This window comes from Mytilus edulis, chromosome 9 (genome assembly GCF_963676685.1).
Source record: "Mytilus edulis chromosome 9, xbMytEdul2.2, whole genome shotgun sequence".
NCBI lineage: Eukaryota > Metazoa > Mollusca > Bivalvia > Mytilida > Mytilidae > Mytilus > Mytilus edulis.
In genome coordinates, this window is record NC_092352.1 from 60,409,048 (window position 1) to 60,428,494 (window position 19,447).

The window sequence follows — 19,447 nt, forward strand, 5'->3', positions numbered from 1 at the left end:
AAAACACAACATAGAAAACAGAGTAACACGAACCCCACCAAAAACCTAGGTGATATCAGGTACCCCTCATAGTACTTGATAAATTCTAGTTCACTCGTACATTTAGGCGGGAATTAAAATCATTTAACGTGTCTAAACTGATAACATTTAATTAATGCTAAATTCTGCTTGAATTTTATGTTTTCTTAATGTTTGGGAAGGAAATCCAAAGTTCGCCGGAAAGTGCTTCTGCAAGAAGTCATTATAGGCGGGAATTTGATAGTACCACAAACAACTCTACAGCTGATGATTTCTCGTAATTTCGAGTCTTAAACCAACCCACAAGTAATCCTGTCTTTCAATTCAAATTTGTTAACCATACAACATTGTACAAAGCAGTGTGAGTTGACTATACTGTGGATTCAATTATTTTTGTTGGTACCAATTTTCGTGTACGTAGGAAAACTTGCATGTTCGTGGACAGTTATTTTTTTTTTAGACGCAAACGAGTATGAAAACGAGTCAGAACAAGTTTAAAATGAAAAAGGTTCACTTGAACATGTTGTAAATAGTTAACCTTTTGGGCAAAAAATAATCTTTTATTTACCTGAAAGTTAAAAAAAGTTTTACCTATACTTCAATCTGTAATGTATGTTAACCGATATTTTTGAAGAAAAAGATATCTGCTTTTGCAGACAAAGATTTTGTTAAACGTACAAAATTTATATTTTTAAATTTTTAGCTATTTATTGGAAAGTAGAATACTTCAGCTACATAAATATGGGCTGTTTTGACAATACACTGCACACATATCGTGTACTAGCATCATTAAGTCATGCTTAATTACTGAAATTCGCTCATCAGAAGACAAAACAGAAATCAATGAGACAACAAAATTATGTGTCCACACTTGTTATTCAAAAACTAAAAATGTACTTACAATTGTTTATATATTTTTTAAATGAAATTATGTAATCAAGGAAGTTGTAATGTGCAACATGTTGGGAAAGGACACTAACCTTAACTCAACTAAGGTATACAAAGTTTTTGTTAACATTGTCTACTGAATTTATTTGGTATAAGCGAACAGTTTGGAGCAAGCAATATGCACTCAAAAATGTTGGTATATTTGATGTTCTTCATGTTTGAAATTTCTGCAGGTAAGACATTAGTTTAAATTTTTTTAATTTCAAAAGAACAATTTGTTTGTGAAATATATGTCTATACAAATAATCAATGTGTGATTTGTTCGATCTCAGTTCTTCGTTGATCGAAATTCAATTATGATGTCAATTTATTTTGATTTACCAATATTTTGCTATTGTTCCCATGTCCGATGACATCACATATCTCTAACTATTTGTTTTTGGCAGTTCATTGAACTTGTTGAAAGGTAAAGATATAGTTTGTCTACATATCGTAAATAAATTAACAGAGAAACATATTCCACTGAGTATATATATTTATTCTACCACTGCATCTCGTATAATACGATAATTTTTCTCTCCCGACAGTGACATTTCAATATTTTAATACATTGGCAAGCCTCGCGTTTCTTCAATATGACCATTTAACTGTCTTCGCCCCTCTCTAAACTGTCTTTGAGTGAATACATATCATATCACACGCGATGCAGTGATGAAATCTTTAGTATATCTCAAATGTACCATATGAACTAATGAAATGTTACCCGTCACTGAATCTGAATATGACAGGTATCCAGCCAAAAGCTTATTGATAATCCATGTTAGTGTATACAAATAAAGGCGATAGATATTATACAAAAATCATTTGACCTATCACATTACTACCATATCCATATGAGTAGATGGTACGAATACATATCTAAGCCATTTGTTTAAAATTTATTTTTTTGAAAGTCAATGATTTCGTGTAATTAGTTCCAGATACAACACAGAGCACTTTTTTTTTTAAACATTGTCAGCATTTAATTGCAGATTTCATAGATTCTAATGATTTTTATATTATTCATTGGCATGGGCTATGGATTGGGTGCTTATTGAGGCATACACATAGGGTACAATATAATGTCATTAATACATTATATGAAAACTTCAATAATATTTATTAAAGTTAAGTTGTGGGCTATTTAAGTTCTATTATAGATGCTTGACAGGTCTATGTTTATGTCAGCTGATTCTCTTATTCATACTGTCAAAAAATGACCGTAGAAGAATTTTGCTATTATTTTAAGATTTTGTTTGGTCAAAACGCCAATTCCATCACTGCATATGTTTATTTCTCGTGCTGTCAAATGTTTACGTTTCAGCATTTATGATCAAAGCCAATCTAAAACAATCGCATCGGGCACACGAACTATATAAAGAGTTTTTTTTCGATTAACGATCATGGACACATTTTGTTGTTGAGAAGGCGTACCATTCCGTTTTCCTATCAGGTTCGAAAATCATATACCCATTTGCAACGGCGACATTAAAGGGAAATTCCGCGATTTTTTACTTATCATCTAATTATGTTCATCTTAACATAAAAACACATTTGCAAAGTTTTAAATTCATATTCCTTCTAATAACGGAGAAAATCAAGTATTTGTAACTTTTTTGGTTGAATTCTGGAGTGGGTCGTGACGTATTAGCCCGATTTATTGAATTCTGGGAAAAAATAAAATCTGTTTAACTCTTATAGCTTATCGACAATATACGTAATTAAAAGCGCACAGCTGACAAATGGTCGAAGTTATGAACCACAATATAAGAATGAACGAAAATGAATATGCATATACCGTTTTGTATTGATTGAATTAAACTCCTATAAAATTATCTCTAGTAAATGTTTTTGAATAAATTTAATTAATTATTGTTGAGATTTTTTTCATAAAATATTTATTGAACATTTTTACTGATATTGAACTGAAAATATTTCAGTTCTATTTACCGTTATTGTTTTGATAATCATTTCAATGCAACTAATGTGTGAGCAGAGTGTGTATATTATTTTGTAAAGGTCACTGTATATTTCTCGGCTTGAGGTCAATTCGTTTACCTTGTAGCTATTTAGCCGCAGGCCAGTGTGAGTTCAAGCGTACACAGGTATAAATGTTGTTATTTGGAAAGGATAAACAGAAAGGATTAGAAAGAGTATGCTGTCACGATGTTAATACACTAAGATTTAATACACGATGAGAATAAAGATACAATAATTAAATTGTGTAAATTAATTGAAAATAAAATTCAGATTCGTAATTCCGAAAGTGTATAAAAATAAAAGGAAACAATTTTTGATTACTTTCTTAGCGGCAATTGGCGTAAAGATTCAAATATGAAGCAAAAAATAGTAGTTTTAATCTTTTATAAAAACTAAATGCAATATTACCAAATTTGATATACCATTGTACATCTGTTTGATATCATTGACTTTACCGGAATTTCTTAACTTGTATTCAAATCTGGCTGTGTTTAAATGCTAATAAAACTATTGCAATTTTAAAGTTTTTAATTGACAAAAAAATACAACATACAACATGCATGATTTTTTTTTAGTTTCTTTTTAACATTTTATTCTTACATCATTAAATTCATTTGACAATCATTTACACGAACTTTTTGTGAAAAGAATATCAATTATCTAAGCTAAGGCATTATTTCTTTTGAGGATTTTTGAGGATTTTTTTTTAAATTCTATGATAATATTTGTGCAATGTTGAACATGATAGCCGTCATTAATCCAAATAAGTAATACAGTAGTTGTAATAAAAGTTATATTTTAGTCATGCATAACTGATATTGACGAATTTATAATAGTTCGTCCATACATCGTTGTTCTTGAAACAATCATTATTAGTATACATGTAAGTTTCCTGACGTATAAGAGCCATTGAGGATGAGCTCCAGAGAAATCAGACTAGTGGCGTTTCGTTCGTTTGTTTGTTGGGAAAGGAGAGGAAATGCAACCGCTTGTACAGATAAACGACAGAATTACCATACAATCATTTATAGTCAACACAATCAGAAAGAGTTCCCATCGTTAGACGGGGAATATGAAGGCTTCCAAGAATGAACAAGTGACATGTCTAACTCTGAACAGTTAGAAAACAGACTATCGACATCGACCGCTTGTTCTTAATATTTGAAACTGTTTCTGTTTCTGTTATTGAATACCAAGAAAGAAAATAAATCCCGAAATTAATTTGAAACTTTGATACTCAAAAGTTTCCCAGCAAAATATTCACATTCCCTGGGGATAATTAGTGCTCGTCCAGTGGCATATATAACAATTGTGATGACGAATTACTTCCTTTGTTCGAGAACAATCTTATTGAAATATAAATCTGTGATTTTACTAGGTCCACAGCTTCAATGAACCAAAGCAAAAGTTATACATCGACCTGTATTTAAATCAAATTGGTTCTCTTCTTCTTCTGGTATACAATAGTCTATCGACATTCGATGATTACATACTGTTGGCATACGTGGACTAGTCTATTTACAACACTTTTACCCCTATTTATTTAAAATATATGTTTTTTTCTTATGTTCAATGTATACATGTATATATTTTAAATTGCGCTATAGTTCCGTAACTTTCTATCCAGTCGTATAAACGAATCGTCGGCAAGTGCGTACATTTTTTTAAATCAATATTTCTGGTCTGTTCCAATCTGTCCTTCACTATTGACAATGACTATATATTACATTTTCCCAAATTCACCCTTGGAAAAAATATTTAAATAGATTTTAATTTCATCAAATCTTATTTTTTGGGTATTATTTATATGTTTATGAATTATATTCTTTACACCAGAAATGTTATTTATAAACAAGCGTATGAGTTTAGTAATGACAAGTAAGACAGAGTTGTATATTATTCATCTGATAGTTCAAAATAGAAAGTTATAAGTTATAAGTTATCAGCCCTGTACACTGATCAATACCTGCAGAAGTGAAACGATGCATGAACTTGCAAGCCCGACAGGAAATCGCTTGAATACCTGGACGTGTCACCTCACAGCCCTCACAATACCTTTGGAAGTAATACCTTTAGCCATGCTGGTGATCAGATGAGGGAAGATCAAAATATATTTGTTTATTACTTTAAAGAATTATGAACAAATTAGATTTTCGAAAACAATTTTCACGGAACACTTATTTATGATTTCAACTTTGACTTTTCACCTAATTCCAATATCAACAGTTTAAAAACAACAGACCATGGTAATTTAAAAAAAGTAAGAATATTTTTCGTTTTTTTAGTTAGTTAGTCGGATAAAACAACCGTACGATTGACAAGATATCGACACGCAATTACGACTACATCGGTTACTGTAGTTTTGTTTCTTTGTGGTTTATAGACATATCGTTTTTATTAATCGGGAAAGAAGACAAAATGGCGGATCGCAGAGAATTGATACTCTAAATTTAAAATCGATGGTGATCGCTTATCTAGCGGAATAAAACTTTAATATCTATGAATTTGAGCATTTTTATACAGAATAAACATAATATCAATTTTTGATTTTTTTGCGAAGTTTCCCTTTAAATAACTGTTTTCGATTCTTTATTATACTGAGGTATTACAAAGTTGAAAATTAACAGTCGTTGAACACAATACATTATACACCGATTGCTCATTCAGATCTTCTCTATGCGTTACACGAATGAATTCGATCAGTTAAAAATACTGTGAGCATAATCCCAAAAGACCCCCTTCACCAACCATAATCATAGATAAAATAGATAATAATAAATAAAAGATTATACTCCGTTTGCCGTAATTATGTTTCACACACCGTAGTACCAATTGACACAATTCATAGATAATTTGGCAATATTAAACCTACCTCAAGTTTAGTTGTTGTGGCCTTTTTTTCAATGAGGAACCGTCAAAAGTGTGAAAACGAACAGTTTCCAACAAATACATTTCCAAAACTCTGTGACATGTGTAATGTCATATCATAAATTTATAAAATCAAATTAACGAAATTTCAATAGGTATAAACAAGTCAACAAATTTATAAAGTCGAAAGGGAACTTATGTTAGTACATAAAAACAATTCAATAAACTTTCATGACAATTTCTCATGGCATTTTTGAGCTCTAGTCAGAAAACTACAAAGTCTCCCTTTTTCAGTAAATAAAATGACATAAGTCGGAAACGTAGAAACTGATTTTGTTTTTAATTGAATAGGAGCTTACGTCAAAAGCAATTTACAAAGTTGCATGAAATTTGGTGAAATTATTTTAAAGTTATTGTCCGAAGTACTGAAGACACGCAGACGGACAACAGTATACCATAATACTTTTGACAAACTGAGTATAAAAAGAAAGGACAAAAGGACTAACAACAGTATACAAAACACAACATAGAAAACAGAGTAACACGAACCCCACCAAAAACCTAGGTGATATCAGGTACCCCTTATAGTACTTGATAAATTTTAGTTCACTCGTACATTTAGGCTGGAATTAGAATCATTTAACGGGTCTAAACTGATAACATTCAATTAATGATAAATTCTGCTTGAATTTTATGTTTTCTTAATGTTTGGCAAGGAAATCCAAAGTTCGCCGGAAAGTGCTTCTGCAAGAAGTCATTATAGGCGGGAATTTGATAGTACCACAAACAACTCTACAGCTGATGATTTCTCGTTATTTCGAGTCTTAAACCAACCCACAAGTAATCCTGTCTTTCAATTCAAATTTGTTAACCATACAAAGCAGTGTGAGTTGACTATACTGTGGATTCAATTATTTTTGTTGTTTTCGTCATGTTCGTGGACAGTTTTTATTTTTTTATTTTTAGACACAAACGAGTATGAAAACGAGTCAGAACAAGTTTAAAATGAAAAAGATCCACTTGAACATGTTGAAAAAAATTAACCTTTTGGAAAAAAAAATCTTTGATTTACCTGAAAGTTAAAAAAAAAAAAGTCTTACCTATACTTTAATCTGTAATGTATGTTTACCGATATTTTTGAAGAAAAAGATATCTGCTTTTGCAGACAAAGATTTTGTTAAACGTACAATCGAAGATATGATATGCATGGAAGTCGCTAAGAAAGTTAGCACGGTTCCTGTTGCTGTTTATCGTTTATTGATGTCGGTAATCTCGTGTGGCAAGGAAAGGCTGAGTCTTTACCTGAGAAATGCTAATGAGTACGAAGTGTTATCTAAATGTAAATATCAGAGTATAAAAGATACCGAAACGTATGCAGCAAAGAAAAAATTACATGTAAAAGAGTAGGTGCAGTAAGACCCCATTTTGGCCCCAAATATAGCAGTTTTACAAAATTGTTAAAATATAAATTTTTAGCTATTTATTGGAAAGTAGAATACTTCAGCTACATAAATACGGGCTGTTTTGACAATACACTGCACACATATCGTGTACTAGCATCATTAAATCATGCTTAATTACTGAAATCTTCACATTCTAGCATTTGAGTAAAATTTCAGACGGTTTTCGTCTTAAATGAATGTGGCCGCATTCGTCTTAATTCTTAATATTTAAATATTAGTTGTATTTGATGATAATACATAACATATATACAGGTTGAGAGTGAACACGGATGCGGCCATTTTCATTTTTGACAAAAACCATCTAAAAAGTTACATATTATGGCATATTTGATAGATTTTTCATATAAAGCTTGAATTTAATCGTCTGAAATGACTAGAGGAGTTCAAATCTTTCACATAAACTAATTACATCGACTGAAGGGGACACTTTACTGTTTAAAAAGTGTCCATAATCTTTCATCTGATGAACCTGACAATTGGAGTCAAAACGGGGCCCTACCGGACGTACTCCTTTGTTTTTTTTGAGACACGGGTGCCATCATATTGTTATGCATGTTGAATCACAAAATTTTCTTGGGTTTCCATGGCAAAGTGGCAATAAAGTTAAATATCACACTTTTACAGCTTTACCTTATGGGTAAAGATCAGATTGTATTTTGTTCATTAAAATGGAACTCGCTCTAATTAATATTGGTGTAGTAAAGGAGTCAAAATGATAGAGTATCTAGATGATAGTCTTGGATTTGAAGATTTTATTGTCTGCTGTTTTTTTTCAAAATTATAAAAACAACTGTTTGGAAGGCACAAAAGAGGTAAAATTGTCTTGGATGTGCATAAGATCTACTGAGGGGTATTTCAAACTCAACCGAAATCAAAATGTTCAATGTGTTTAGCTTTATCCATGTTTTTGCTTTAGTACGTCCTAGTAAATCCTAATAATATGACTGCAAGGAAAAGTTGGATAACCAACAAAACATGAAAAATGGTTGATGAAAGAAAATTAAAAATAAATTAGGAGGTGAAAATAAGAACGATTAAAAGCGAGATTAAATGGTGAATACAAACAGAAATATAAAGGTGTTAATAAAAGTAAGTGGTACAATATGATGGTTGAAGATACAGAAAAAGCAGCTAAAAATGGCAGGAGCAAAGAGCTATATAACATCATTAAAATTAAACAGGTGAAAGAAAAAGGCAATACACAGGAGTAAAAGTAAAGAAGGAACACTGACAAGTGAAATAAACGTTATACTGGACTCTCTTCATCCAATTTCAGAGGAAGATGTAGATCTGCCTGAAAATATAATAGACGAGATTGAATTAGGAGAATGGACAGCTGAAGTTAAAAGAGCATTGAAAAAGACACAAAATGGAAAGTCAGCAGGAATAGACAGTGTAATTACAGGGCTTATAAAGGCAGACATCAACCTAACAACAGAGAAAATAGCAGAAATATTTAATAGTCTATGGGAAAAAGAAAATGGCCATCAGATTGGAGAAAACGTATGATTTTAAAGATCTTTAAGAAGAGCGATATGACAGATGATAATAATTAGAGGGGAGTGTCTTTTTTACCTGTTTTCTGTAAAGTAATATGCAGAATGCTGATAGAAACAATAGAAGAAATAGACAAATCGTTAAAGAATTAGCAGGCAGGTTTTAGAGCAAATAGGGGAACAACCCAACAGATTTTTATCCCCCGAAACATACACGAGCAAGCAATGAATAAAGGTCAGCTGTATTCATACTTTTTATAAGAGAGAGAGAGAGTCTATGAAAGATCATGAAGAGCTATGGAATACGAAATAAGATCATAAGAACCATAAACGAAATATATACCAGATTTAAGTGTACCGTCATCAATCAGGGAGAAATATCAGAATGGATTATGATAAAATCAGGAGTGAAACAGGGTTGAGTAATGTCAGTGTTTTTTCTCCCTTCTAGAGATAGACGTAATCATGCAAACAACAACTGCAGACAAAGCCAGAGGGATAAGAATAAACTTTCATACTGTTCTAAATGACATCGACTTTGCTAAAGACATAGCACTTCTTTCCCTAAAAACCTAGCGCCATTTACGAGAAATTAACAACAGAAGCTGAAAGGATTGGCATGAAACTAAACCCCAAAAAGTGTAAAACTCTGAGATCCAGGCATACAAAGAGCAAAGAGCTGATAACATTGTACAACGATAAAGAGGAAGATGTAAACAGGTTCACATATCTGGGAGCTGTTATTGACAAAGAGGGAGGAGGAAGTAGCGACACCGAGAACAGTATACATTAAGCAAGTGGGACATTCCATCGCTCAAGAAATATATGGTATACGCAAGGAATTGGCCGAATTCAAAAATACACCTGTATAAATCATTAATTGACCTGTATTAGTGTATGGATGTGATACAATCGTATGTTGACCCAAGACAATTAATTGAATGTTGAATTAAAAGCAAAAAGATGAAAATGTCAGTTGTCGTTTTGCTAATCTTTGTTGTATCATGTCTTCCGAATACAGGTTAGTCTCGAAAGAAAATTGTGTTGCCTTTACGCAATGTCTATTAAGTAACTTTTCATTTTTAAATAAAGTGTGCCAAAGAATTTAAATTCCGACAAAATCTACAAGAAAAATATGAAGTAGAAATAACGTACCGCAATGAGGTGGAGGTCACTTTAAAAAGAACAGGTTTTTGGTAAGAATTTAGGTGTGTCACTATTCATAAAATAGAAAACTGTACAATACTTTTATGATGTTGATAAAATATGGATATGTTCATTACTGAAGCCAGTAGGAAAAGCATAATTGCCTATAAACATTTTCTCACACTTGTTTTTATTTTATTCGTAGCTCGAAAGTGGTAAATAAAAGACATAAACGACAAGGAAAAGTTAATACATATTTTATATTTCAGTGAATACATACCCATGTTTTTACCCATGTAGTAGACAAAACAGAACATTCACAAGCTTAACCGACGGAATGACTTCAAATTTCAGCACTGGAGATCCATCAGTTTTTGTATCAAGGAAGCAGAATACCGTCTTTTACTTTGAATGCTATGAACGTTCCGGCCCATTTATCATAATACGGTACATTTTAATATAGATCATGTTTATCAGCAAATACCATTCGTTCTCATACCTTAAGCGTGTGTATTCCTTTGTAATGACATACATATTTTGCAATGTATCATTTTTCATTTTTATTATTCTGGTTTATCATTCAACTTTAACTTTTGGAAGCACAGACCTTTTACTTATATACTTTGTATATATAACATCCCAATTACCAAAATAAGGTAAATTATTATTACTAGAAAGACCACACTATCTACAAATATAAAAAGATAAACGTTTGCAAAGTTTCCATAAAAATGATCAATTCTTATGTGTAGCATATGCATTATGTAGTGTTTTGCACAATTAATCATGCGTCGATTCTGAAAACTAAAAACTGTATGTACTAGTGTAAATTATTTTTTTATGTGGGTTGAATGTTTAAGTATTTTGCCAATTCCGGTCTGTGATTTTGTCAGATGAATTTTTGTTTGGTATCGATCTGATGAGTTTCAATTGATTTTTTATAGTTTTTACTTTTGTTGTATTGGTACACAACTGACACAAGTAATATTAATCTATAGTTCTTAATTTCTATGTATTTCAGTCTCTTGTGGAGAGTTGTTTAATCATACCCCATTTTCTTATATATATAGTCATATGATACTCAGCTCAATAACCATCGTTCATGGTACAAAACCAACAAAAACTGTCCTCTCACGAGACATCTTCGCTCATAGGAACATCCTTTTGATAATATTACTTTCCAATTAACAGAAATCACTGAGTGGTACACCACGGCGTGAAGGAGACGAGAAACTTTTGGATCGACCAGTTCCACACTTTAGAACCTGATGGTCTTAACGAAAAAGACGAGAAAAGATACAGGAACGATAAGAGTAACCAAATACACAGCACCGTCCTGTTTATGCTGTAATATTGGCCAATGGACGTTGCAAACTTCAACCACCATTTTGTAAACAATCTTGAACTTCATCCAAACTGTGTATTATTTACAACACAGCTAAATTCGTGTGCGACATGTACATTGTACATGTACATTGAGCTGCAAAAGTTCTTAACACAAACAGGAAAAATTATATAAGTCTGAAAGATTGTGTAACAATACCGATAAATAGATGGAAAACAAAACACTAAAAAGTGTTGAATATCATTGCACAAAGATGGAAAAACTGAACAGATGATATAAATTATACAATAATTGCAAATATTTCTGCTCAACAAATGGCCTTCTTCGATGACAAAAGTTTTAACAATAATGATATATAATGTATAAGGTGTAAACATAGATCAGTAATAATACAGGTAAGTTTTGGTCGATTGATTTTAATCCAAAATCCTGAATATAATATATGTATGTACAAATTAATCATATTATATCATACTGAGAATTGAATCCAATCATCAAACATTTCAGCAAACACAAAATCAAAATCAGACTTAAACCAATAAATTAATTTTTCAGTCGTTTAGTTGATGGCAGACATGAATACAGATGTCTAAAAGATACAGCCTTCGAAACATCGTACGACGTCGTTGTTTGGTATGAAACTGAATGGAGTGAGTATAATTATTGTCATGTGAATAAATATATTAGGCATCTATAAAAGTAGAAAATGTATGAGTTATCTGTAATTATACATTATATATGAATAAGCCTTAGCTGAAATGAGTCTTTCTTTTTATTCAGAACATTTCCAGTTGCCTCCTTTAATATGCGATGTTTGTAATGGTACAGGATTTGGAGATGTTCGTGTTTTTAAAGGTAGGACTATTGCATTACCTTTATAATAAATACTGTATAATTGTTGTACTAAGAATCCAATCTGACGACGGTAAGTTAGATTCCAAAACGACAGTTAATTCTTATTGCCTCAGTTCGATCTAATTTCTATTTCTTTCAAATATAAGTCCAGATCCTTGGTATTTAATCGACGAATTTTTTTCTTGAACATGGCAATGACACCTTTTCAAAGTTGCAGATAAAGAATTAAGAAGAATATAGATAGGACCACTTTGTACAAAAATGAAATTTACAACTACTAGTGAAAAAAAAGGAAATTTACAATTATTAGTAAATTAATTACGACTTAGTCGCGTCTTTAAAAAAATCATGCATGACATATATTAAGGAGACTTTTGATAAAAAAAAATTATGCCGTTCAAAAAAGCCTTTGAATATAAGCACAATTATGAGATAAGTTTTTTAAAGAAGGTATTTACTAAAATAACAATAATTGACCTCATCTTATCCTGTGATTGTACTTGTTTTATTTGGTCTTCTTCAATCTTGATCTCTTTTCAAAACATGTAATATTTTTTTCAAATAAATAAAGTAACCATAAGTCAATATCGTTATGTAAAGCCTTTTTTTTTGTCCAAAGAATTATAAAATTAAATTGTAATTTGAATCGTTTAGACCATATTCTCAAGATGAATATTGGTAATAAGTTTTAGTATTTCAACTTTGCGTCACAACTTAGAACGTTTGTATTATTTACAACTGCAGAAACTGCTGAAAAGCATTAATTTAAAATCATTCTTTTAGTAATGTGTGATATTTTATTCTTTTGAAGAAAAGGGAACATTTTTTAAAAGAATATAAACGGGTTTATTTTAATTCCAATTGTGCAAACTACAGGTTATTTGCAAAGTTTTAAATATTAACATGATTAATAAGCACAGGATATTCAAACCCATGACAGCTAAATGCAAAGATGAGGATAGGATGAGTTCTTAGTTAGAATTCACTAATAAAGATTGAGGGTCGGATCATTATTATGGGCCGGCACTAAGCCAGTCTATTATATGATATGGGTTTGAGATTGTTACATGAGTTTCTGCGGATCTACATTATTACTTTCTGCGATATATGAAAATTAAAGATTTTAAGTAATTGAAATAAACACATTTTTTTTAAATCAAATTTCATTAAAATTTAGATACCAAATATTTATAACAATGAATGTTCATTGTTTTATTCTGCACAGAATGCATGACCCGTATTTGGGGATATCCCAAACCATGTTATTTTTAGAAATGTAAAGAAGGTACCACGTTCTTACAACAACTCGCCGTCGGAACAATGGAAATTATTGATAGTTAGCGTTATTTTCTCAAAATAGTCATTTTCTATTCAATTTTGATTATTATATATACAGTTTTCATCATTCAGAAAAAAAAATCATAATAAAGATATCTTTAATTTCAACGTAAACGATCTTGGGAGTTTTTATAGGTAACATATCATGTTTCAGTAACTGAAAGTGATTTTCAAACCTCTCTCAAATATTCACTTATTTTTTGTTAATACTTTGCAATTTTCCTGCAGAATTCATGGTTAAATGTCATACAAAGCTACATTCCTATTTTTATGACTGTTTGTTGATACTTTTTAATTACACTAAAACCGAATAGAAATGAAAACATTATGTTTGGGATTTCTCAACATTTACTGAGATGAATTATTTGAAATGTGTTTGCTCTAAGGTTTTTATATCTTATGTCAAACGATGTTTGGGAAGACATATAGTGTTTTTTCTGTCCATCTCAAAGTTAAAGCTCATCTATCTAGTTTAAGCATATTTATTTATAGTGGATTTGGAAACAAGTTATTGTAACTTATATAAATCACTTTCCACTTTGCGGGTGCAAGTGCTGTCTTGTAGCGGCATTATACTTCTCTTTTTTCGAACAAGGGTTTCTTTTACGTGCAAGACATATGGCTCTCTTTTAACACGGGTCCGCCATTTATCGTCACCTTCTCCCCGAAACGGTAATCGAACCAGGAACCTGTGTGTAAGTAGTCAAATGCACGAACCACTACACCACGGCTCTCCATTCATAGTTCATGAGATTTTGTTCATAGATGTGTCTTGAGTAACCTTTGAGTCTTCATAAAAATAAAGTTATCTTGACCTACATTTCACATATGAGTGACTCATTGAAATTTGCGTCCATATCTGAGATACAACTCGTGGAGAAATAATATTTTGTCAGTAGATGCGTCTGTAATAGTCAGAATCGAGGGTCCGGAAAAATATGTCATCTTTACATGCAATTCATTGATGTGTAAATGAGGGGAAAGGCTGCGTTTATGTCCATATCTGAGATGAGCAATACAAACATTTTGTTAGTGGATGCAACTTAATTTGATAGCCACGAGTTTCAAAATCAAGTTTTGAAAATGAATTAGATGATATTCCATTTCATTAACTATTCGATTCCATAAACTGCACAATTAAGTTATATTTTATAGCATTATCATTACTTATTGGATTGGATCAGTTTTCTTGAGGATTAAAGTCAATTCAATATACCGATTGTTTATATAACATTTTGCACTTTTTTCACACCAAAAACCTCCATAATTTCCGGCCAAAAAATTTGGTGCGTGCACCATTAAACTCTCCTGTATGCAATATTAATAAGTAAATATATTTGCAGGAATAAATACCCGATTAGCCATAGTAGGATATTAGAGAACTTTTCCAAACATCTGTGTTGCTCTTGTTCATCGTCTAATTACAAATAAAGCCCCGCTGGACATGTTTTATCAAATACTTTGGCATCAATTTCACAATTAACAACTAAAGAGTTTCTAAACCTCGGTTATTGTATAGAAAGGTATATACTATGAAAATTTGAGCGAGGGGCTTTGCCCCAAGCTCTTATTTTCATAGTATATACCTTTCTATACAATATCCAATTTAGCAAATATTTACAACTTGAGTATCCTGTAATTAGTCTATTGATATGTTTTGGCTGACTGGATGTAGCTCATTTACGTACGTAGTTTTGTAAATCTACTCACTATAATATCATGGTAAAAATGGGATTTCAAAAGGCCCTTGACTTTAGAATGTAAAGAAGGTAGCTGCTGGTGTAAGTATGTTTATTGATATGAACGAAGCATTGTTTTACTATACATGTACTAATTTACATGGTAAGATGACAAAATGAATTGACCAAGTCTCTGAAGAGCAGACAATTCTTAAATTGCAGTGAAAGCTTTACATTCTCAGGATCTTAAAAATAATTTTGACTGAAGCGGTCCGGAAACTCCATATGAGAGTTATTTCCCCTTCTGTATTTAAAATAAGTAAAATGTAATTGTTATTGGTAAACCATAAGTGATAGAGACCTAGGTTCTTTTGATTTGATGTCCTTGGTCTAAAAAAAAAAAGAAAATAGGGTGAAGGTTAAAGGTCAAGGTCATTCAAAATTTGGATTTTGGCTTATTTTCACCTCTTTTCAAACACGATATAAGATATCGACAACATATTTTTACTTAATTGTTAGTTGCGACATGCCGTAACATATACATATTGGTTTAAAATGTACGCTTACTTCTAATTAGAGTTGTCTCCCCTCTTTTATTTAAAAATATGCATATGGTGATATAACTCATGAACCAAAAATAAATAAGACCTAGGGTCTTTTGATTTGAGGTCCTTGGTTGATGACCTTGAAATTGAGCTCAAGGTCATAGGTTAAATTGACGTTCTAGATTTTGACCTTTGCTTTTTTATATGTATACATGATAAATCCATGGGACTTTTTGCATTAGGTTTCAAGCCATTTAACCTTGGAAAAGCCAACCGGAGGTGGCCTTGTGTAAACCGGAAGTAGCTCTTTTTTGTACTTTATTAATATAAAAGTATATAAAACGAGATTTTTTTGGAATCAGTGTCAAGTAAACTTTCAAATAATACCAGAAGAAACATTTTTCAAACCAGAAGTAACAAATTATCTCCCTTATTTAAAAAATATTTCATAGAAACCCTATATTTTTGGAATCAGCGTTCAATAAGCTATCATTTGACGCTAGAAATTACAGTTTAAACCGAATTTTACTACTTCCATATCAAAATACATGGTTTTTGGTGGAAAGACCTTCAATTATTCTCTAAACAATTGGCTTTTAATTGTTACTTTTATTTGTTTGTGTTGTTTGTGGTTTTTTTGTTGTTGTTTTTTTCTGATATAGAAATCAATGATTGAAAAATTATTTTAACAAATATCATTTTGTGTGTTTTAGCGGATGATGCTGCTGGTGAGTTAGATTACATTTCAATATAATAAAAACATGTAAATATCTGTGTTTGGTTCGAAACAAGTTAAGGGCATCAATTTTACAACAGCAAAATTTCATCCTTTTTGGGGGGCTAGAATACATACGTCTGTGAAACCTGACATGGTAAAAAATATGTCAGTTACTAAGTACCACTCAATCAACATGCTATATAAAACATATATTGTGTTGCCTAGTAATGATGTTTCTTTTTAACTTTATATTACGGCATAGTTTGCAGTTGTCTCAGTTAAATCGTTATAAAGATACCAGGATATGATTTGATACGCAGGACACGAGTGTGAATCCTTAAGGTAGATCATAAGTATAGACTTTTTGAGACAGAAGTTTCTTATAATTTGCCAGAATGAAGATTTTACTATGCTTTTTTCAAAAATATAATAAAATGTATGGGTCACCGTGCTATATTTCAAGCTATGAGTCGTTTAAAATTGCCCAAATTGATTGTTTATGAAAAAACTCATTTGTGTGCATAGAAAAATTCTATGAGACAGAATTTTGAAATAAATTGTGAGAAAATAGGTTTTATTATATGTTTTAAGAAAATAAAAAGAAAAAAGGGTGTCACCAAACTTGTTTTCTTGCTACAAGAAAAATTAAAAAAAATCTTTTTAGTCCAGTATAATTTATTTACCATGAATCTACCTTAAATGGCGCCCGAGAATAAATATTATGAAAGACAAATCAGCAACACAGTCTATTGTTTGATCATGGGCTTTATACGTGTTTAGGTTGTTCTAACTCCTTTACAATTTCAAATAATTGTGTGAGCGTTCCTCAAGTATTTGAATATATATTACTGGGATCAACGACTTACAATTACCGGAGATACACGATTTCACTTCGTATGATACCGTTATACATATCGAGACGGGGTATACCGGATAATTTAAAATGTTTGTTCATATACAGTATTGTATTTGCATGGTTTTATGAGAATAAACTATCTATCTAGTAAGATGAACATGATGATGAAAAAAAGGTATCAAGTTTTTGTCCGTATAAGTTTTTACTAAATAATAAGTTATTTCTATTACAATGCCTTTAATGATTATCATGATTATAAGCTTTTAAAATGCAATCTTTTTTAAGATATAATTTGAATATCTAATTTATCAATTTTATTGGTTTTTTTTCAGAATGCAAAATTGGTAAGTTAAACAAAAACATAACAAACTGCAGTTTATCTTATTACCAAAAAGTATTTCAAATAAATTTACAAAATATCATCTATACTTAAATACACATTTGTAATGAGTTCTTCAATTGCATTGAGGATTTAGAATAACCCAATTCGATGATTTAAATAAAACTAAAACATGAAATTTTAAGATAAAATATGAGAAGATAGCTCGTATTATATGCTTCCAGACAAGAAATATAGACACCGCACAAGTTGTCTTGCCACGCAAAACAATAGGTAACTTCACAACACATTCTATCACATAGTAACTTTATCTGAGTTTTCTCCCTTTAAATCTCAGTTATCGCGCCTTCTAAGACAGAAAGACACCCCATCTACCTTAAATGAGTAATTACTTACTTAAGCAGCTTCCAGTGCAAATATTAAATATATATGCAAGTCACATTTCTTAGATCTTAGTTATTCTTTAAATAGATATTGGTCAAAATGGTTCTATATTAACGATTTCTTTTATACGTTTTCATTGTTATTATAATCTTATAAATAAGTTTTATTTGTAGTAATTCATACTGGTAAGTAAAATTGATTAAACAATTTAAGTAATGACTACATTATTTGTGAGGGGTTACATTTACATTAATTCAAAGAGCTCGAGGTGTATGTGTAATAAATATAAATTACAAGCTAAAATAAATGTTAATTACTTTAAAATTCATCAAAATTACTTTATGACAAACAATAACGTCGAGATTATTTTTTATACTGCTCCACAAACAGTTTTGAAACATGATTCAATCTGTGTGATGTTTAACGCATTTAGGGAGCTACCATTTGATTTTTATGGGGGGGGGGGGCTAGGATGAAAAATTTTGTCCTGCATTTTTTTTTTAGTTGTAATCTCTGTCCTGCCTTTTTATTTTCACTCTGTTCGGTCCTGCCTTTTTTTTTTTTATAGTTTATCCTGACTTTTTTTTACCTAAATTGTCGTCCTGACTTTTTTTTTTGCAAGTGTCTCATCCTGACTTTTTTTTTACTCAAAACTCCTTCCTGCCTATTTTTTTCAAATTTCATCCTAGCTTAATGAGTAGTTTTATATCATTTTGCATTGAAGTAACAAATGACAAAATTATTATATAATAATATATTTAAATTCATAAACGAATTTGATCTCTGAAATCATACACCCATAATAATCAAGCAATTGAATTACATCTATGACGAGAATAGGAATAAGAATTACAATAGTTCAGTTAGATTTGCTAAATTAAGGGTCATACAAAAAGTTTTCGAATAACAGTTCTTTACTTTCAGTAAGATTTATTTAAAGTACTTGTCATTTATTATAAGAATAGATCCCTTCCAAATTAGTTGTTCAGTTGGTGACATTGGACACACATTTTTTTTTTCAATTGAAATCATTATTTGATTTTGTTTGTTGTTAATTTGTTACTTTTTTCTTTTCCAGAATTGGGATGCAATATTCCAAGAATATGCCCAGTCACAGATCCAAACAGACAAATTCAATGTACTGGATGTGAGGCTTCAGAAAGTTCGGATGATGGATTGTGCTGCCATGAAAAAGGATATAACAGCGGCGGCAAAAGTGACTAAAGCTCCATCTTGACTATAATTAAGACTTTCAATCTAAAAAAATAAAAGCACATTAGATTTCATAATACTTAGTTATTATTTATAGCCAGCAATCGTATAGTAGTTGTTGAATAACAAAATAGATTTATGTAAATTTCAATTACGTCGATATATGATATTCTAAACCATTTACGACAGAGACTGAATAGACATACATCCGCAATTAAAAAGTAAAATCATAAAAATACCAATATCAAAGGAAAATTCAAAACAGAAAGTCCCTTAT

The 19,447-nt window shown here is 30.9% G+C and overlaps 1 protein-coding gene across 3 annotated transcripts; it reads left to right on the forward strand.

The window, feature by feature from the left end:
• The first annotated feature begins 964 nt into the window (after positions 1-964).
• On the forward strand, positions 965-19,247 carry LOC139488703 (uncharacterized). Of its 3 annotated transcripts, XR_011656066.1 has the most exons (7): positions 965-1,139; positions 10,168-10,345; positions 11,799-11,893; positions 12,024-12,098; positions 16,374-16,388; positions 17,567-17,847; positions 19,037-19,247. XR_011656066.1 is itself a non-coding variant. In XM_071274521.1 (6 exons), exons 1-6 carry the CDS (start codon positions 1,085-1,087, stop codon positions 19,180-19,182), a joined length of 564 nt encoding a protein of 187 aa, XP_071130622.1. In that variant the 5' UTR covers positions 966-1,084; the 3' UTR covers positions 19,183-19,247. The 3 variants fall into 3 exon arrangements, 2 of the variants coding, with proteins under 2 accessions (XP_071130622.1, XP_071130623.1); XM_071274521.1 differs by lacking the exon at positions 17,567-17,847 and having other exon boundaries at positions 966-1,139; XM_071274522.1 differs by lacking the exons at positions 16,374-16,388; positions 17,567-17,847 and having other exon boundaries at positions 966-1,139.
• The last annotated feature ends 200 nt before the right edge of the window (positions 19,248-19,447 follow it).